The 18,951-nt window shown below is 44.8% G+C and overlaps 1 protein-coding gene across 2 annotated transcripts; it reads right to left on the bottom strand.

The window, feature by feature from the left end:
* Positions 1-698: 698 nt before the first annotated feature.
* On the bottom strand, positions 699-7,940 carry Sec14l6 (SEC14 like lipid binding 6). 2 transcript variants are annotated; one of them, XM_076837906.2, is made up of 10 exons: positions 7,902-7,940; positions 6,364-6,423; positions 6,097-6,285; positions 5,427-5,522; positions 3,544-3,604; positions 3,339-3,422; positions 1,542-1,648; positions 1,315-1,454; positions 1,053-1,222; positions 699-811 (listed from the first exon to the last, which is right to left on the bottom strand). In XM_076837906.2, exons 1-10 carry the CDS (start codon positions 7,911-7,913, stop codon positions 699-701), a joined length of 1,032 nt encoding a protein of 343 aa, XP_076694021.2. In that variant the 5' UTR covers positions 7,914-7,940. The 2 variants fall into 2 exon arrangements, with proteins under 2 accessions (XP_076694021.2, XP_076694013.2); XM_076837898.2 differs by lacking the exon at positions 1,053-1,222 and having other exon boundaries at positions 769-811; positions 7,902-7,913.
* Between the last annotated feature and the right edge of the window lie 11,011 nt (positions 7,941-18,951).

Raw genomic sequence — 18,951 nt, forward strand, 5'->3', positions numbered from 1 at the left:
CCAGATGATTAAGGATTGTACTCAAGAGTATGCTAAAAGTATTCAGACTAGCAAATCGTAAGCCTGCTTGCCCTACCTGGCCCATTCCTCCCCATTGAAGTCATAATAAATGCTCTTGGCTCGAGTTTTTTCCTTTCTTTACATCTCATGGCTGAACATGTTGTCTACCATGGTATAGCATCTCCCCTTAACAGAAATGAGTCATAATTTTTTTTTTTTTTTTTTTTTTTTTTGATGCTGGGGATTGAAGGCTTTGTGTCTGCTAGGCAAGCACTGTACCACTGAGCTATGCCCCTCATTAAAAAACTAAACTAGTTTTTCAATGAAAATCATTTATCAATCTTTTCATCCCACTATACCTCCAATTTTCTACTGATATACTTTATTTTAGAATGGCAACTCATTTCTCAGTATCAGTTCATAGAAAAAGGCCTGGGGTTTTTGATTCAGAGTTCAAGGTCATAGGAGATAGGAGTAAGGATAGAGTATCTATGTTGCTTTGTTGGGCCACCAGGCCTCCTCTAGACCACCACCCCAACAGCTCCTGAGGAACAGGCCGGTTGTGATGGCAAGGCTGCAACCTGCTAGAGTGGGATCCCTATTTCTGGAGAGGTTGGACAGGAGTCTGATCAGGGAAGGCCATGAACTCACTGAGGATTCAGAGATCAAAGAGGAGGATGTGGAACCGAAAGGTTTGCCTAGAATTTCTCCACCTTTTCCATGAAGGTTTGGTCTGGGAGTAGCACTTCCACGGTGTAGCTGATGTGTTTAGAATGAACCAGGCTGTAGGTGTTGTCGAACCTTAAGACATCTGCAGTGAGCAATAGACATTCAGACAGGATGCTCCATCTGGGACCCTGCCCTCCATGGTGGTAAATACATGTGTGGGTGCCCAGCCAGGGAACCATTGCTAGGGCTGAGAGCTCAGAGCCAGTCCCACACTGTGTCTATCAGAACCAGGGGCCCTTACCTGGTGGGAAGACCTGGATGACTTTTGAAAACTTCTCCCCCGCCCCCACCTCCAGGTGGAGCTGTTTCCTGCCAACACTCACAGACACCAGTCTTGAGGCAGGTGAGGCTCCCATCTTCAGGCACCAGGTGGGCATTGTAGCGCTGGCTGGGCAGTACCTCTGTCATCTCCCCAGCCCCCTGCCGCTCCCCCAACTTGGTCTTCAGGAAAACCCCAAAGCCAATGTCTCCACCATCAGATGCAAACTGCCACCTGCAACAGACAGAACCCCACTGATGACCTCCTGCCCAGGCCCTGGAGCCTCTTCCAGTTGCACCCAGGTGTGGAGCGGTCGCTGTCCCTACCTGAGCACACAGCCTGGGAACAGGATCTCATTCTCCACATGCTGGGAGGAGCCACGGCCCACGGTCACTGTATGCTCATATTGCATCCTCACCTGTTTGGACAGGTGGTAGCTCTTGGGCACCTCACCCCCATAGTTGATCTGTGGGTGAGGGAGGGTGAAGGTGGGTGAGTAGACACTAGGCCACGGTGGTCTCCCCTCTGTCCCCATCCTCTGGGCACTCCATACCTTAGTTACGCACTTGGGGTTGCCATCAGGGTCAGTCAGAGTCCCCCCAAACTCCACAGGCAGCTGGTCGGGGCTGATGAACTTTGACAGCTCCTGCTTCCAGTTGTCTGTGTGGGAACAAGAGGGGGCCTCCAAGGGGCTCAGGGATGGCAAAGGGGACCCAGCCCAGTTTTGACCTATATCCATGTGTTCCCCTCTCCTTGGAGTGCTTCTGGTCTTCATTCCCAGGAGCAATCCTGTCCCTAGGGATGGAAGCTGAGTAGCCCCAGGCCTAGGTTTGGAACTCAGCATGTGCTTCTGTGACTGATTCCTGCCCCAGGCCTGCTCCATTCTCACTGCCCCTCTAGGCCTGGCCTGTCCAGGTGTTGGCTCATTGATCGTCTTGACAGGGAGTCAGACTAGCAACTTCTGAAGCCTGGGGTCTAGGAAAGGGAGACTGTGACCTAGGTTTTGCCATCCCTTAGAGACTGAACTACATCCCTTACAGTCATTCCTTGCCCTTGGCTCCCAGAGGTTTCTAGCAACCTCAGAACTACAGGCCAAGCTTGTAACAATTCCTATCAAGTTTGTTCACCCCAAAGGAACAAAGGCATTGCAGGAACAAAGTAAAAGAAAGCAGAAGTGAATACCTAACATACCATGGTACAGAAATGGACTGCTGAAGCATAAAAGTGATGAAATAATCAAAGGGGAAAATCCCCCAAATTTGACACGAAAACATAGCACTAAGTTAAAAATCAAATAGGACAAATATGAACTGGGGAAAATGTGTGCCACAAATATCCCAGGATTAGTCAATGTACTTAATATGTAAAGAGCACTTATAAATAAATAACAAAATACTTCTCTAGAAAAGGGGTATGAGACCACAGGAGGCAAAAAACAAGAAATTCAAATAACCAATTTGAAAAAGTCCAACATCACAAGTCATAAAATAAATCCAATGTAAAAAAATAATAATTATGGCCAGAGACTTTTAAATTATTAATGCACAATTTTGACAAGAGTGTAGAGAAATGAGCACATTCATACATAGTTGGTGAAGTTAAATTATGCATTATGCATGGAGCACAACATTGTTAAAGGTACCATAGGTCCTAATAAGTGTTTTTCTTTGAAGGAAGAAAAAAATCCCTCTTGTTTTTATACAATGGAAAAAATGTGGATGTGTACAAAAATCTATAAATATATTAACTATTGATTTGTTTCTTATGGTAAAAATAATACAACCTACATGTAATTTTGCTAAAATGGAAAAATGTTTATCACATGATAAGTGATAACAAAATGGTAATAGGTGGGAAGCACATTTTAATTTTTGGAAGTATATTCCTTTGAAATAGACAGTAGATGTTACCAGTAGTTCCTTCAGTGACAAGATTTTCCCTCCTTCCTTATCCATTTCTGAATTTTCCATATTTCTAAATAGAATGAGTTGTATGATTTAGGAAAACCTGGGTCTCATTCTCCTCAATTTATGGATGGATGAGAAAACTGAGACAAACACAGCAAGTGATACATCTCTCTTCAGCTAGTAAGTTGCAAAGCCAACCTTTAAATCCAAACCTCCCAACCTCAAATCAGGCCCCCCCCTCCATCCTGCCTCTGGAGATGATCCTCGCAGACCCTCCTGGTCCCTTTGCCCTCTTGCTAGTATGCACATTACCAGAGCAGCTGCCACGAAGCTGTGGGTCCCAAAGCCTGGTGCCCTCAGATGCAGGTACCATCAGGTCTGCTGAGGGGCAGAACCTAGCTCAGGATCCAGGCTGCAGAGGAGGCCCCAGACGACTCACTCACCTCCCAGAATCACCACCTTCCTGCATGTCTCCTTACTCGTGTAGGACTTAATCAGGTTGAAGGCCACGGCAAACAGGCTGGGGGCTGAAACAGGCACAGAGCTCTCCCTTGGGCAGTCAGCTGGGGGAACTGGCTCTCCTGGGGTCTCAGGTGCCTACACATCACCTCCACATCCCCCAATCCCCAAATGGGTTGATTCACTTACATCTCACAATAATTATATGCTTCAAAATCTCAGGGTAATTTGCCTCGAGTGCAGAGAGAAACTGTGGAGTCAAAGACAGAAGCGAAATGTGTAAAAACACTATCCCCTATGTCTGCCCCACCCTCAAGGCTCCAGAGGGCACACCCTTGGTTGTCCTTTACTGCCAGCCATCCAAGACATGCATACAGATGCTCAGGCACATAGTAGAGCAGCACTTCCCAGTTGAGTCCTGGTCCCAGTCATCTCCTTGATGCCATTGAGATATATATATATATATATATATATATATATATATATATATATATATATATATATATATATATTTTTTTTTTTTTTTTTTTTTTTTTCCAGGTACCAAGGATTGATCTCAGGGGCACTTGACCACATCCCCAGCCCTATTTTGTATTTTATTAGAGACAGGGTCTCACTGAGTTGCTTAGCAAGCCTTGCTAAATTGCTGAGGCTGGCTTTGAACTTGTGATCCTCCTGCCTCCACCTCCCAAGCTGCTGGGATTATAGGTGTGCACCACCGCACCCAATCTCATTGGTATAATTCCTGATCGGCAGGTCCCCACTCACTGCAGACAAGAAAATTCCCATTCAAGACTCTAGAAGGCTCCCTCCCCTATGACTCAGACAATAGTTCAACTTCAGGACTGAGACAGACTTGCTGTATAATATTCAAAATTGCAAGGCATATTTTTTGAAATTAAGTTATTTTGATATCACACATCTTACCCTATCCAAGTGTAAAATTCAGCAGCTTTTAGTCACAAGTTTGTGCAACCATCACTGCTATCTAGCTCCAGAACATTTTTAACTGACCCAAAGGAAATCTTGTACCCATGAACAGAAACTCCCCATTCTCCTTCCCTCTGCCCAGGGCAATCATGAGTAGACTTTCTGTCTCTACAGCTTAGACTATTCTGGACGTTTCATCTACAGAAGCTTCTTGACTTTACAATGGGGTTGCATCTAGATAAACCCTATGTGAGCTGAATATATCCTAAGTGGAAAATGCATTGAATCCACCTAAGCTGCAGGACACCCTGGCTTAGCAGCACAGAGCGAGAGTTGTTTCCCCTTGTGATCGCAGGACTGACTGGGAACTGTGGCTCACACAGCTCAGCATCACAAGAGTAGTGTATCCCATATCACCAGCCTAGGAAAAGATCCAAATTCAAAACTTGAAGGACAGTTTCCAATGAATGCCTATTGCTTTTGCACCATGGTAAAACCAAATGATCATGAAGTAGAATCATTTTAGGTGGAGGAATATCCCTTTTTTGTTCAGCTGGATTTCATTTCATACAATGTTTTTGTGGCCTTTTCTTTAAACAGATAGTAAGAATACTAATCAAGCCATTACAAAAAAAAAAAAAAAAAAAAGTTTAATTTAGGTTCTTTGCTATCCTGAGTGAAACAAAAAGAAAGGAAAAGTAAAACTTCTGCTTCTGTGGCCCAGGCCTCTACTCACTTTTCCTTCCCTCCTCAGAGCCCCTAGCACCTACTAACTCCCAGGAAAGAAGCAACAAGGAATGTCAGAGACTTGAAGCTGGGGGGGGGGGGCAGCTCCTGGGGAGAGGAAGATCAGTGGGTATCTGGGAATGAGATGGGAATATGAAAAGGGAAAGGCATCCACAGGTCCCCTGGTAGGTCTGGGATAGACTTCATGGTGACCTGTTAGGTACCAGATGGTGACTTTGGGGTGCCAAGTCTCAATGCAGGGCTGTGGGTTTGACACATTGCTGCCAATGCTTGGGTGGATACTTACCTGGCAATGGGAAACAGGAGGACCACCCACATCAACAATTGGAGAGGGAAAGGCCCAGTATTTGGGTCACCTGGAACCCTGCTGGGGAGGAGGGAAGGGATCACCTTACCTCCTGAGCAAACTCCACTCCTGGCTTCCACAAATGCCGCAGGCTCAGCCCCTCCAAATCAACAAGGGCTGTGATTTTCTCCACCTTCTTTCCCAACTGCAAGATAATATCAGGAGATGAGTGTCTGTGGGAGTCAGTGTCCCCCATGTCCCAGCCAAGACAAGGCTAGGCTTAATCCTAGGGCATTGGTTTGTCTTGGTTTTTCCTGGCTTGGAGGTTTCATGTCAAGGAGAGAGGTGCAGAGAAGGGGCTATTCTAAGCAAGGCCAGAACCAGAATGGCCCAAGGCCTGCCTTCTTCATCCGTCCACTATAAGGCAAATCACTGTGTCTCAGTTTCCTTCTCTGTATAGGGGGAATGAGATATCTCCCTCTTCAAATGAGGCTGCAGAGGGCAGGTTAGCCCAGAGGCTGAGCACGACCCTGGGGACAGTCAGGAGAGGAATGAGTTCTAGCTCAGCCGTGTGTTTTGCGGCCTTGGGTAGATCTTTGGCTTCTCATTCCATCCTGGGTGCTACTAGGAGCACAGGAGTCAAGGAAACTTGGGAGGCAGATTCTGGATGTGGGTCCAGAATATGGGAAGGTGCATGGGTGCTGTGGGGCAGCCTTGAGGGTGCCAGGCAGCAGGCTGTGTGTGTGGCGGGGGTGTGGGGGGGTGGCAGGTGCTCACACCTTCTGAGTCTGCAGTTCACATTGGTGCAGGAGCAGCTCACAGTTCTGGAACTTGTCCCTAAGCAGATCCTGTTTGGAGGCGGAGAGGAAGAGGCCCTTGACGTCCAGGCCTGCTGCGATGTGGTACCAGACGGGGCCACCCTCACGGTCATGGCCACAGATGCTATTAGCACTGTATATCTTGACCACCTGGATGACCACAAGAAGGGGGCTCAGGGTCTTGGGTTGAGGGTCTGGGGGACAGAGGCAGGTATGAGGGAGACACACCTCAGGAGACTGCCATGCAAGGATGTTGTCCAGGTCCTGTTGCTTCCGGAACTCCATGTGCTGCGGGGACAGGACAGGACTTAAGACTTGGCTTGTCCCAAAGGCTTCTGCAGAGACCTGGGGATATCAGGCCAGGTCCTTCTGCCTGCAACAACTAGGGGCCAATTAGAGCATTCTCAGACCCCACCTACATAGAACTGAGGATGGGTACAGAAGGGGATACCATCCTGAGAGGGAAAAGGAAGAAAAGATCCAGAAAGGGCCAGGTGAGGCTTGATTCTCTCCCCGCATCCTCCATTTGCTCTGTCTGTTTCACCCATCCCATGGCCAACCTGGGAGTCTACAGAGCAAAAGTCAGCCAATATGGAAAACAGTATGGAGATTCCTTGGAAAACTGAGAATTGAAATATCATTTGACCCAGTTATCCCTCTCCTCAGTGGGCTATCCTCAAAGGACTTAAAAACAGCATACTACAGGGACACAGCCACATCAATGTTTATAGTAGCACAATCACAATAGCTAAACTGTAGATGTCCTTCAGTAGATGAGTGGATAAAAAATGTGGCATATATACATAATGGAATATTACTCAGCAATAAAAGAAAACAAAATCATGGCATTTACAGGTAAATGTATGGAGTTGGAGAAGATAATGCTAAGTGAAGTTAGCCAATCCCCCCCAAAAACAAATGCCAAATGTTTTCTCTGATATAAAGGAGACTGATTCATAGTGGGGTAGGGTGGGGGAGCATGGGAGGAATAGATGAACTCTAAATAGGGCAGAGAGGTGGGAGGGGAAGGGAAGGGGTAGGGGGTTAGCAAGGATGGTGAAATGTGATGGACATCATCATCCAAAGTACATGTATGAAGTCATGAATTGGTGTCAACATACTTTATATACAACCAGAGATATGAAAAAAATGTGCTGTATATGTGTAATAAGAATTGTAATGCATTCTGCTGTCATTTATTTTAAAAAATCAATTAAAAAATTTTTTTAAAAAGTCAAACTCTATTCCTTGGACTCTAGTCCCTTTTAGACAAAAAAACCTGGACTCTCTATGGAAGCCTGCAGGGCATGGCTGATGGGCCTGGATCACCCATGCAGCCTTGTCTCTCTCTCATTGTTCTCTACAATGTGACCTCCCTGTACTTCTGGAGGCTCTTGGATTGTGCCTTCTGCTTCTTCTCTTCACATACCTGCCTCCTTTGGGGCATTCATGCCCCAAATGACATACCCATGACCAACCCTTCTTCCTTCCTTCCTTCCTTCCTTCCTTCCTTCCTTCCTTTCTACCTCCTTCCCTCTCTCCATCTCTCCTATTTTACTGTTTTCATTGTACTTCCCACTCTCAGGAATTCTCTTATTTGTCTAGTTTATTAGTTCACCTGCTTTCTTTTTTCTCTCTCTTCCTGTCACCTCACTCTTCTCCTAGCACAGAGCCAGGTTTACTGTCAGGACTGAATAAATGGTGAATGAATGAAAGGCTTGAAATAAGAAGCAGGACCAGGCTAGGCTGGAGGATATTGCACTCACCTTCCGCAGCATGTCCTCTGATTTTTGCAGGTCAAGGCTCCGAGCTGCAACAAGAGGACAGGACCACAACTATAGAATCCTAAGGCTTGCTTTGGGCATCAGGAAAGAGCAGCCCTCCCTGCCCCACTCTCCAGGTGAGTTTTGTCTCCTCTTATTCAGAGCACCCTGATATCCACACCTGGAGGCCCAGGGGGCTCAAGCAAGACCCAACGTACCCTTCCTGAGTCCCAGGAAGATTTCGTTCAGACCACTTGGTTCCCTAGGCTGATGATGGTGGAAATGTCCCTCTCTGGGCCTTGGAAGTGGTGGGAAGTGAAACCACTAGCCAGGAGGAAGGTAAGAAAAGGAGGTATCCAAAGAAACAGAAAATTAAGTCCCTGCCATATCCACTGCTACTGCCAGGATCTTGGGGGCCCTTTTCCTGTTGTTCCAGAAAAGTCAGTGAGAAAGCAGACCCTCCAAATCTTGTGGCTGAGAATTGTTTAAATCTGCAAATCACAAACTTTTTGGCCTCAGAAACCCTTTATGTACTTAAAAATCTTCAAAGATGGCAATGAGCTTATGTTCATTTGGATTGTATCTGCCCATATTTACCATATTAGAAGTTAAAATTGAGAACTTTTTAAATACAAGAATACATAAACACATATTCCCTTTCATTCAAAGCAATGATGTTATTACACATCACGGAGCCTCTGGAAAATCTGGTATAAGAAAACAAGAATGAAAAATGCAAATAATGTTAGAGAGTCATTAAGAAAATAGTTAAGGGTGGGGGTTGTGGCTCAGTGGTAGAGCGCTTGCCTAGCATGCGTGAGGTACCGGGTTTGATCCCCGGCACCACATAAAAATTTAATAAATAAATAAATAAATATAAGGTATCATGTCCATCTACAACTAAAAAAATTAAAAAAAAATAGTTAAGACATTAGGAACTAATGATCCAGGAAGATCTTGGAACACTTGGGTTTCCTGGAGCATATTTTGAGAATCATTGGTTTAAGTTGTGAATAACTTAAAATACATAAAGAGTACAAATCAAAACTTATTTTCCAATATTGTCACCAACCTTCAGTATGACTTCAGGACAATCTTTTCTCTCTTGAGGTGCAGTTTCCTTACCTCTCAATTAAGGCTGTCCATTACCCAACAACCCCACTTCTTAGGATCCACCTGACAAAAGCATATGCATATATGTGCAGAAGGGAAGTGTAAAATGTTATCCCTTCTGAAGTATTTGTAATAAAAAAAATGGACACAACCTGAATGTCCAGCTCTAGGGAACTGGTTAAATAAATGGAGGGTCCCTCTATACTGTAAAATACTATATGGCTATTAGAAAGGATAAGATGAATTAACATATAAATTTTTATGGTGTGACTATGGATAGTTCTAGTGTAATTTAAAATTTTTAAAATAAAATAATAGTGCTTTTCACTGTCAGTGTGACTCAGCTTTCTATTACTATAACAAGTCCCTGAGATAATCAACTTATAAAGAGAAAACATTTATTTTGGCTCACAGTCTTGGAGGTTACCCTCCATGATAACGCAAACCTATTTTAGGCCTTTGGTAGGAGGGCAGCACATCAGGCAGAAGCAGGTAGAGAAGCAAAACTGCTCTCCTCATGGCCAGGAAGCAAAAGAGAAAAGGAGTAGGCCATGTGCCCAAGGACCAGAGGACCTCCCACAAGGCCCCACCTCTTAAGGGTTCCACTACCTGCCAGTGGCACCAAGCTGAAGACTAACCCTTTAACACTTGGGTCTTTGGGGGACATTCTGAATCAAGACTGTAGCAACTAGTCACTCTTCAATATTTAAATATGTAATTCAACTGATCCATGGAGCAGATGAGGCCAACTTTGTCTGGCTGAGAAACAAGGGCTGCCAAGTGGGGGTCTTTTTTTTTTTTTTTTTTAAAGAGCGAGTGAGAGAGGAGGGGGAGAGAGAGAGAGAGAGAGAATTTTTTTTAATATTTATTTTTTAGTTCTCGGCGGACACAACATCTCTGTTGGTATGTGGTGCTGAGAATCGAACCCGGGCCGCACGCATGCCAGGCGAGCGCGCTACCACTTGAGCCACATCCCCAGCCCAAGTGGGGGTCTTTTAAATCAACCATATAGAGTCACTTTTCAGAACATTCTGCAGTCATACAACAACACTGAGGAAGAAGAAAAATTTCAATGACTTGGGGTAATGTTCTCAAAATAAACGGAGGCCGGGGATGTGGCTCAAGCGGTAGTGCGCTTGCCTAGCATGTGTGCGGCCCGGGTTCGATTCTCAGCACCACAAACAAACAAAGATGTTGTGTCCACCGAAAACTAAAAAAATAAATATTAAAAAAAAATTCTCTCTCTCTCTCTCTCTCTCTCTCTCTCTCTCTCAAATAAATAAATAAATAATAAATGGTGAACAGCCTGGTGTGGTGATGCACACTTGTAATCCCAATGACTCAGGAAGCTGAGGAAGGAGGATCAAAAGTTTGAGATCAGCCTGGACAACTTAATGAGACCTTGTCTCAAAATAAAAAATAAGTTAGGCATAGTGGCACACATGTGCAAGCCCAGTGGCTCAGAAGGCTGAGACAGCGAGTTTGAGATAGCGAGTTTGAAACCAGCCTCAGCAATTTAGCAGGCACTAAGTGACTCAGAGAGACCCTGTCTCTAAATAAAACACAAAAAAGGACTGGGATGTGGCTCAGTGGTTAAGTGCCCCTGAATTCAAACCTGGTACCAAAAAAATACAAAAAATAAAAATAAAAAGGGCTTGGGATGCCAGGCATGGTGGCACATGCCTGTAATCCCAGTGGCTTGGGAGGCTGAGGCAGGAGGATCTTGAGTTCAAAGCCAGCAACTTAGCAAGGAACTAAGCAACTTTGTGAGATGCTGTCTCAAAATAAAATATAAAAAGGGATGGGGGGGCTGGGGTTGTAGCTTAGCGGTAGAGCACTTGCCTAGAACATATGAGGCCCTGGGTTCAATCCTCAGCACCACATAAAAATAAATAAATAAGGGTATTGTGTCTAACTACAACTAAAAAATAAATATTAAAAAAAAAAATAAAAAGGGCTGGGTATGTGGCTCAGTGGTTAAGTGTCCCTGGGTTCAATACCTGGTAACCCCCATAACAAAAAGGCTTGGGATGTAGCTAAGTGGTAGCTCATACTCCTGGTTTGAAGCCCCAGAAATGCAAAATCATCATCATCATAATCATCATCATCATCATCATCAGTGAACAAAACAATATAGAGTGTATTAATTTGATGGTACTTTAAAAAAATGTTACATGTAAATTTACCTCATGGCCATAGCGGGATTATGAGTGATTTGGATAGCCCCTTTGCCCAGACCTTCCAGATTTTCCATGATAAACATGTCCTGGTTTTATAATCAGAAAACATCTGGGGATGTTATAAACAAATGAGAGTCAGGTCTCAGCAGGTCCTGCAGGCTGAGAACGTTTTCAACACATGGACTCTTGGGGGATAAACCATAGCAAAACTCCCACCAAATCAGGAAAGAATTCTGATTGGAGTCATGAAGACCTGTATAGGCCCTGGAGCAGGTGGCCTCCTTCCATTGGAACTCAGTTTCCTCATCTGTTTATTGGGAAAACAGCTGTCTGGGTCAGTTCCCAGCTCTCTTTCTCTTAGAGTCAACTTATCCTTCTTGGCTCATTCCACTTCCAACCTGACACAACAGCATTTCTATTAAGTGTCCTTGGCTGGTGAGAACCAAGTGGTTTCACTTGGTCCCTTGTGCCTTAGGCTGGTCCCCATTTTGACTTCATTTGGGCCTCAAGACAACCCCGAAAGCTGAGTAGGAGATAGACTCTATTTTCTTGTAAAGAGATGAGAAAACTGAGACCCAATAAAAGGAGGCCATCTGTCTCAAGTCCTATGCAGCTAGTAAAAGACACAGGTGTGATTAGACCCAGTCTTTGGGACTCCAGTTGGGATTCTTTTCTGATTTGGTAGCCCATTTTTCTGTGGTTTAGATGTGGTTTGTCTCCCAAGGGTTCATGTGTTGGAAGATTGGGTCTCCTATATAATGATGTTAAGAGGTGGTAGAAACTTCTAGAGGTAGAGCCTACTGGAAAGTTATTGGGGGTATCATCCTTGGAAAGGATTTAAGTTCTCATGGGACTCCAATTAGCTCTGTGAAAGGGTTGTTGTAAAAGAACAAGATCCTCTCTGAATCTTGCTCTGGCTTCCTATCTCATATGTGACCTCTCCCTTTGCATATATTCCCACCATGGTGCCACCCACTGTGACATGACTCATTCAAGAGATTCCTCACTAGAGACCAGATTGATAGGGCCACCTGATTTTGGACTTTTAATTTCAAACTGTGAGATAAATAAGCCTCATTTCTTTAGCAGCTACTTAGTCTCTGGTATTTCATTCAAGTAAGAGGAAAGGGACAAACACAAGTTTGAAAGGAATTCTAGGTAAAGAAAACTGCCTTCGTGAAGACCTTGAGCTGGGAATCCTGTTGGTTAAAGTATCATGACTTATAAAACAATACACCAGGCTCAGAGGCAAATTGCCCTCACAGATTTTATGAAGACGGTTCATCACCTACTAGGTTTTCTCTGTCATTCAGTGATTTGAATCCCTATGTAATCTGCAATAGTTGGGGTAGGCATGATAATTAACATGGTTTAGAATGATTTCCTCACAGACCCTGAAAACAATTCTGACCTTACTTTCTATCAAGAAGGAGTCTGTGTGGGAGTTACAGCTACATTCTCAGAGCCACAGAATAAAAGGATCTCCTGTCTGTGTGTTTGGATTCTGGGATTCCAACATTTATCTCAAATGCAAATTCTTCCGAAGACTCATTCTCTGAAAAGATATTAAGTGATTGGTATCTGTATTACCTTTAAAGAAAAGAGTAACAGTAAAAAAAAAAAAAAAAAAAAAAAACACCCATATCCTATATCCCTGAATGTCCCCTTTCTGTTCTCCAAAACTTAACCAAGTTAAGAGAACAATGAGAGTAAGCTTGGACCAGAATATCCAGATACATATTATCTTGAAGGATACTGTCTTTCTCCCATATACACTGGGGGAAAGGGCAAGCTAATGTTATCTGTAGAAAAGTCCTTTTTGCATGTACACCAGAACAGTTGGTCCTTGGGATACTGGTCATATAAACAAACTGTCTCTGTTGCCTAACATATAAAATTGTCCTCTCAGCAGAGACTGGTGTGAAACTGAGGGCACTGTGGAAAGGAAACATCTCACTCATCCAGCAGGCCACCACTGGACAAAATGCAATGAGGGAGAGGAGGCACTGCTTGGCAAAGCACCTTGGGGGATGGAGGTGTTATGTGTTCAGCCTACAACCCCTAGACCTTCCTCATAAGTATTTCTCAGTAAAGCCTTATGCCTCATACCATTTCTGGGTATTTTCTTTGGTATCTCACCAACCTAACACCCTTTCCTGGCACAACTGGGCTGTGAACATGACAGCCTGTAAAATCAGACTGACATGGATTTGCCACTTGCAAACATGGTGAAATTCGTCAAATAGCTTAATTGCTCTGAACTACAATTTCCTCCAATCAAAAAAAAATGAGGCTAATAATAATCTCTACCTCATTGGGTTGCTGTGGAAGAAGAAGAAAGAGGAAATAAAGGAGGAAAAAAATAAAATTGCTTTATCCAGTTCCTAGTACAGAATTAGTGCTATGAATATGGCAGTTAAGTATCACTATTCCTTGAGGGAGCCCAGCAGACTTTGGCCATAGTGCAGCCAGCAACATCCATCCAAGAGCAGCACCTCAGCCCTCAGATCCTGTCTGATGGATGCAGGGTCAGCTGAACTGCCCTGAGCAACTCCTGGGGACCATCTGAGAGGGACTCTCTCCCAGGATGTGCCAAGTCATTCCTTCCTTGGGCCTAGATGATGGGCTCTAACCCAAATTCATCATTAGCCTGCTGGCTCTGCCACTCACTGGCCAGGTGACATTGGGCAAACTGCTCAATCTCTGTAGTTCATGCTTCTTGCAGCTACTGTGCCATCTGATCTGGCCTGGAAGCTCCTTGATGATAAAGATCAGGTCCCTGAAACAGACTGTTCCCTATCCCCACATCCCTGAAGGAAAAGTCAGGCTCATGGATCCTTTTCACCTTTAAACCACATGTAATTCTCTCTGAGGGTTTGAGCAGCTAGTTGACTATTATCCCATTTTCCATAGAGAGAAAAAGAATTGCCACAGCCTAACCCAGGTCCTGGCTCTCCCAGCCTGAGCCAGTGACTTCTTCTGGGATGGGCTCAGGTCACCCACTTGTCCACTCATGCTGCTTATGGTATCAGGGGTGGGATCCAGCTCAGTGCTCCTGGGTTCAGGCCGTACTCTGTGGTTCCATCCAGACTGCCTGCCTTTTGCCCAGCTGGCAGCTCCACCCACAAATCCCTCTGTTTAGAAGAAGACCTGCCCCTTCTTATTGGACGTATAGTTCTTACCTTGATGTGACTGGCAGGGCTCATTCCTTGCTGGATGCCTGAGACACTGGCCCTTGAACTCAGACTGGCTTGGATTCAAAACCTCATTTGTAAAATGGTGACAGTGTAAGTGTTGCTTGCCTCACAGCATTGATGTGGTCATGTTGAAACTGACACTACTGTTGGCACCCATATGGAGGCTGGCACCCACATGGAGGCTGTCCTCCACCCTGCCTCTCAATTCCTCCTATGGTCCCATCAGATGCTTTCTTGAGCCAAGGAAGACCACGTCTCACCACAGACAAAATAGAAATCACTTGTGATCATGTCCCAGGCTCCATTTATCACCTGTGTCCAAAGCAACTGCTCTTGGGGCATGTGGCTTCAAGGTTGAGAAAGAGACTTTCCAGACCCAGCATATGTGTGTATAACTGCAAATTGAGCCACACCAGACCTGGGAACCAGGGTAAAGGATAAGGGGTGAGGGAGTGGGTGGGGAGGACTCATTTACAGGCAGAGAACAGAACAGGTTATGCCTTGCTTGCAATTACTTCATGCTGTATAGAACAGCAGTGCCTAGCTCTAAGTTATTTCATTTTATAAAGCATAGTTCACCCTGAGCTCCTCCATTTTGAGTACAAGTGCTAAGACAGAATGACTTGGCAACTTGTCTAGACAAATGAGTAACCACTAGATGTTGGGCATTTAGAGCTTATTGAAAAGAATAACCTCAAACTGCACAGGAGTACCTACTCAGACTAGCCATGTTTTAAGCATATATGGCTATTATAGTGAGCAACACAGGTGAGGCACAAGCTGATAAATTAATTGTGCTGATAAAAAATGATGACCTGTGAACTTACTGAATTAAATTAGAAGCAGATGGATATATGAGTATATCAAACCCAAACCATGTCTGTAAGCTTATCAGACACACCAGATGTAATCCCCTCACCTGGAACATATAAAAGGGGAGACACTTAAGAGAGTGGTAAGGTGGCACACACTGACCTGTCATCTCAACAGACCATCCAGTGAATTCTGCCAGGAGGTTGACAAAGCAATGAACTCCGGACTCTATAGCAACTACCATGTGGACCTTTCCCAAACTGCTCTTCCATCCTGAATAGATTGGCACCCTGAACAGATTCTCTGGTTCCTAATCTTATCTGACCACCTGCAGTGGTTCTTTTCCATTTGTATCTGCTCTCTGCCTTTGTTTTCAGTGTGGCCTCTTTCTTAGCCTTTCTGTAACTTACATATAATTGTGTAAAGTGTGATGTGTGACTTGCATCCTGTAGATATTAGTAATAAAGATGGGAATGGAATAAAAGAGCTTGTGATTGCCGCAGGCATGACACCAAATGAACCGTGAGTATTTTCAGTGAATTAAAGCTGGCCAAAGTGAAGTGGCTTGGGAATTTGTTATTCTATAAATTCTGACAGTTCAAAAAGATGTGGAAAGACATAAGTGTGTCTGGTCTATGTGAATGGCATAGCTCACTCATGACTCTACAACTGTCCCCACCACCCATGAGATCATGCTGTGTTTCCAGGGCCTGGCATACAGTAGGTACTTGACTTAGTCTGGGCAGCCAAGAGGCAGAACCTGAGACAAAGGATCCAGGGCAGGGTGATCTGGGAAACAGAAGTAGGGGAGTGAGGTGGCTGTACAGGGAGGGTTAGCAAGGGAGTCAAGAACTCATTCCCCGTGGGGGATTCCAGGAGACTCTGTGGAACATGCCCCTCAGAACTTTCCTACTTGAGGTGGGAGGGAGCTGAAGGAGCTGGGGTATTCATGCAGCGACTCTGGACAGTCCTGGGTTCAGAGTTGCCCCCAGGGATGTCACTTCGGGCCTGCTGGACTCTGAAGGCTGGAGAAGGGCCTTGGGCAGAGAAAAATAAATGCTGCATCTGGGAAACAGCACAGTTGGGAGGATGCAGACATATAGGCAGGGCAGGGATCATTTGGTGGGCTCCATGTCAAGTTCAAGGTCAAAGACTTCATGGTCTTTATGAGCCCCAGGCTATTTCTCCCCATCTAACAGAGCCTAAAAGAGGAAGCATCAGACCTGAGGACCTACAGCAATTGAATGACAACAGGATTGTCTGAACCTGGCACTTACTTAGGACACTATATCCCATGTGCTTGGCACCAGACAAAGTAAACATAGAGAGGAGAATCCGCCTCCCTTGCAGGACAGGATTTAGATGTAATCCTGTCTAAATCTAGCATAATTAATCATAAGTAATCTAGCATCCAACACACCCACAGGCTTGTGCTTTAACCATAAGTGACAAATTCAGGGACTTTCCCCTGCTCCTGCCCTGGCCCAAGTTCTGATCTTTTACCTTTGTGTCCCTGCCCCCAGCACCTCTAACCCACCTTTTTTTTTTTCCTTTTCTTTTATGTACATTCATTTAACGCAGAATTAGTTCTTGTACTACAAATTTTTGTTTCTTACATTTATTCTGGGATATATATTTCTTCTGTGAACTTCTTTTGGTTTACAGCAATTTGGTTTAATTTAATTTAATTTAATTTTTTGGTAAGGACATCTTACTACGGCAGGGGATTAATCTGACCATGGGCTTCTTAAGTACAGCAGCGTATCTTGGGTGCTTTGGCCACACCTGTATCTGTTCTATGACCAAAGAATTTACATCTAAATCCTTAAGTTCAACACTACTCTCAGCATTTTTAAACATGTGCAGCAAGCAAATAAATAATTTTAAAAATCCAATACTCCTTTTGGACCACTGACGCTGGGTCCAACGACACTATTTGAACTGAGCATACCTACCAGCTCCACCATAACAATGGAATGATGGCCTAAATTCTTGAAGCTGGCTTCTGAGTACATTTCTCCTCTTCTCCAAAGCCTGCCATGGCTCCTTGCTACCTTCAGGAGAAACAGAAAATTCCTTAGCCTAGACTTAAAGGTCTTTTTGAATCCTTCCTGAGCTGATTTCTCCTGCTCTTCTCTCTGGAAGCCTTTTCACTTTTCCCTCCCCTCCCCTCCCCTCCCCTCCCCTCTCCTCCCCTTCCCTTCCCTTCCCTTCCCTTCCCTTCCTATGTTGTTCTGTCTCCTTGGAAGGCCCTTTCTTGCCACAGCCTGCATCCCAAACACTGCCTGCCTCAAGACCTTTTTCAAATGCAACATCTTTCCCATTTGTCTTATTTGCTGGGAAATGAAATCCCACAACCAACTGTCGTCTTCCATCTGTCCAGCTATTGTAGTCATGTCACCAGTTGCCCATTGGGTTCCTTGAGAGTCTACATATGCCCACCCTGGGAACCACTAGGATGCATTGTACACAGTGAGTGGTCAATAGAGCTTACCGAAGATGGGCTGGCAAGGGGAGCTGAGAAGGACCACCACTCTATTTTTGGTTTCCTAACCAGAGGAAACACAGATCTGATGCCCCAGGTGGTTCCTGACCTACCTGTGTCCTGTCTATTCCACAGAGCAGGCATCACCCAAGCTCCCTGCCTCTTATCCATGTCTATCAAAACTGCCTGACATGTGTCCCATCCCAGCAACCATGAGTGAACTCATTCTTGCACTAGCCAATGTGTTACACAACCCAGGAATGTGAGACCCTGGTCAGTTATGAGGATGTTCTGAAAGGCCCTCAGGGTGGAAATACCTCCCTTTTCCCCTCCTTGTCTATTTCCTTTCTCTCCACCCTTTCCCTTTTCCCTTCCTCTTTCCTTCCTTCCTTCCTTCCTATTTCCTTTTTTCCTTCCTCCATTCTTCCCTCTTTTCCTTCCTTCTTTCTTTCAACATTTATTAAAAACCTACCATGTGCCAGGTACTGGCCTGGGCACTGGAGGCCAATTATACCAATATGACCTGCTCCCTGTCCTGAAAGATCCCACCCCCAGAGGCTTGCAGATATGTAAATCAACAGTTGCATCGTGGGTAAGCTGAGCCAAGATGAGGAAGTCCAGGCAGATTTGGGAGCCCAGAGGCCCAAGATGAACCTAGGGACTGGATGTCGGCATTTATTTTGAAAACAGAACAATGTTAGGTCTGTGCTATAGTTTGAATATGGCTTCCCCTCCATCCAAAGCTCATGTTGAAATTTGGTCCCCAGTGTAATAGTGCTGAGAAGAGGTGAGACCTTTTAGGTATGATTAGGTTGTAAGGACACTGCCCCTGTGAATGGATTAATGATGCTCTTAGGAGACTAGGTTAGTTCTTGTAGGTGTGGGTTATTGTAAAGAGGCTGTCCCTGATGTCTTGCCTCCTCTTCTTGTGCCCACTGACTTCTCTTTTCCGTGTTATGATGCAGCATGTGGTCCTCACCAGATGCAGCTGCCCAATTTTAGCCTTTTGGCCTCCAGAATCATGAACTAAATAACTTTTTCCTTTATAAATTACCTAGTTTTATTTATTCCAATATGAGAAAAGAAAATGGAAAAAGACAGCTTGCAAAGGTAAAAGGGAACAACATTTGTGAAGCCACAGAGGTGCAAGTAGCATGGCTTCAGCCCAGGGTAGTGGGGACCATGCAACAGAGGATGGCTGTGGACTGCAGATTGAGGATGGTTGGTAAGGGCGCCTAGGGGAGGAAAATAAGGCAGAAATCTAG

Source organism: Callospermophilus lateralis, chromosome 1, assembly GCF_048772815.1.
Source record: "Callospermophilus lateralis isolate mCalLat2 chromosome 1, mCalLat2.hap1, whole genome shotgun sequence".
Classification (NCBI taxonomy): Eukaryota; Metazoa; Chordata; class Mammalia; order Rodentia; family Sciuridae; genus Callospermophilus; species Callospermophilus lateralis.

Bases quoted from the DNA above. Each gene is read 5' to 3' on its own strand.
- Sec14l6 (XM_076837906.2), bottom strand. The intron at 1,455-1,541 runs GTATGGAGTGCC...CCTCACCCACAG, and splicing joins ACCCCAAGTGCGTAACTAAG to ATCAACTATGGGGGTGAGGT. The intron at 1,223-1,314 runs GTAGGGACAGCG...TGTCTGTTGCAG, and splicing joins TTCCCAGGCTGTGTGCTCAG to GTGGCAGTTTGCATCTGATG.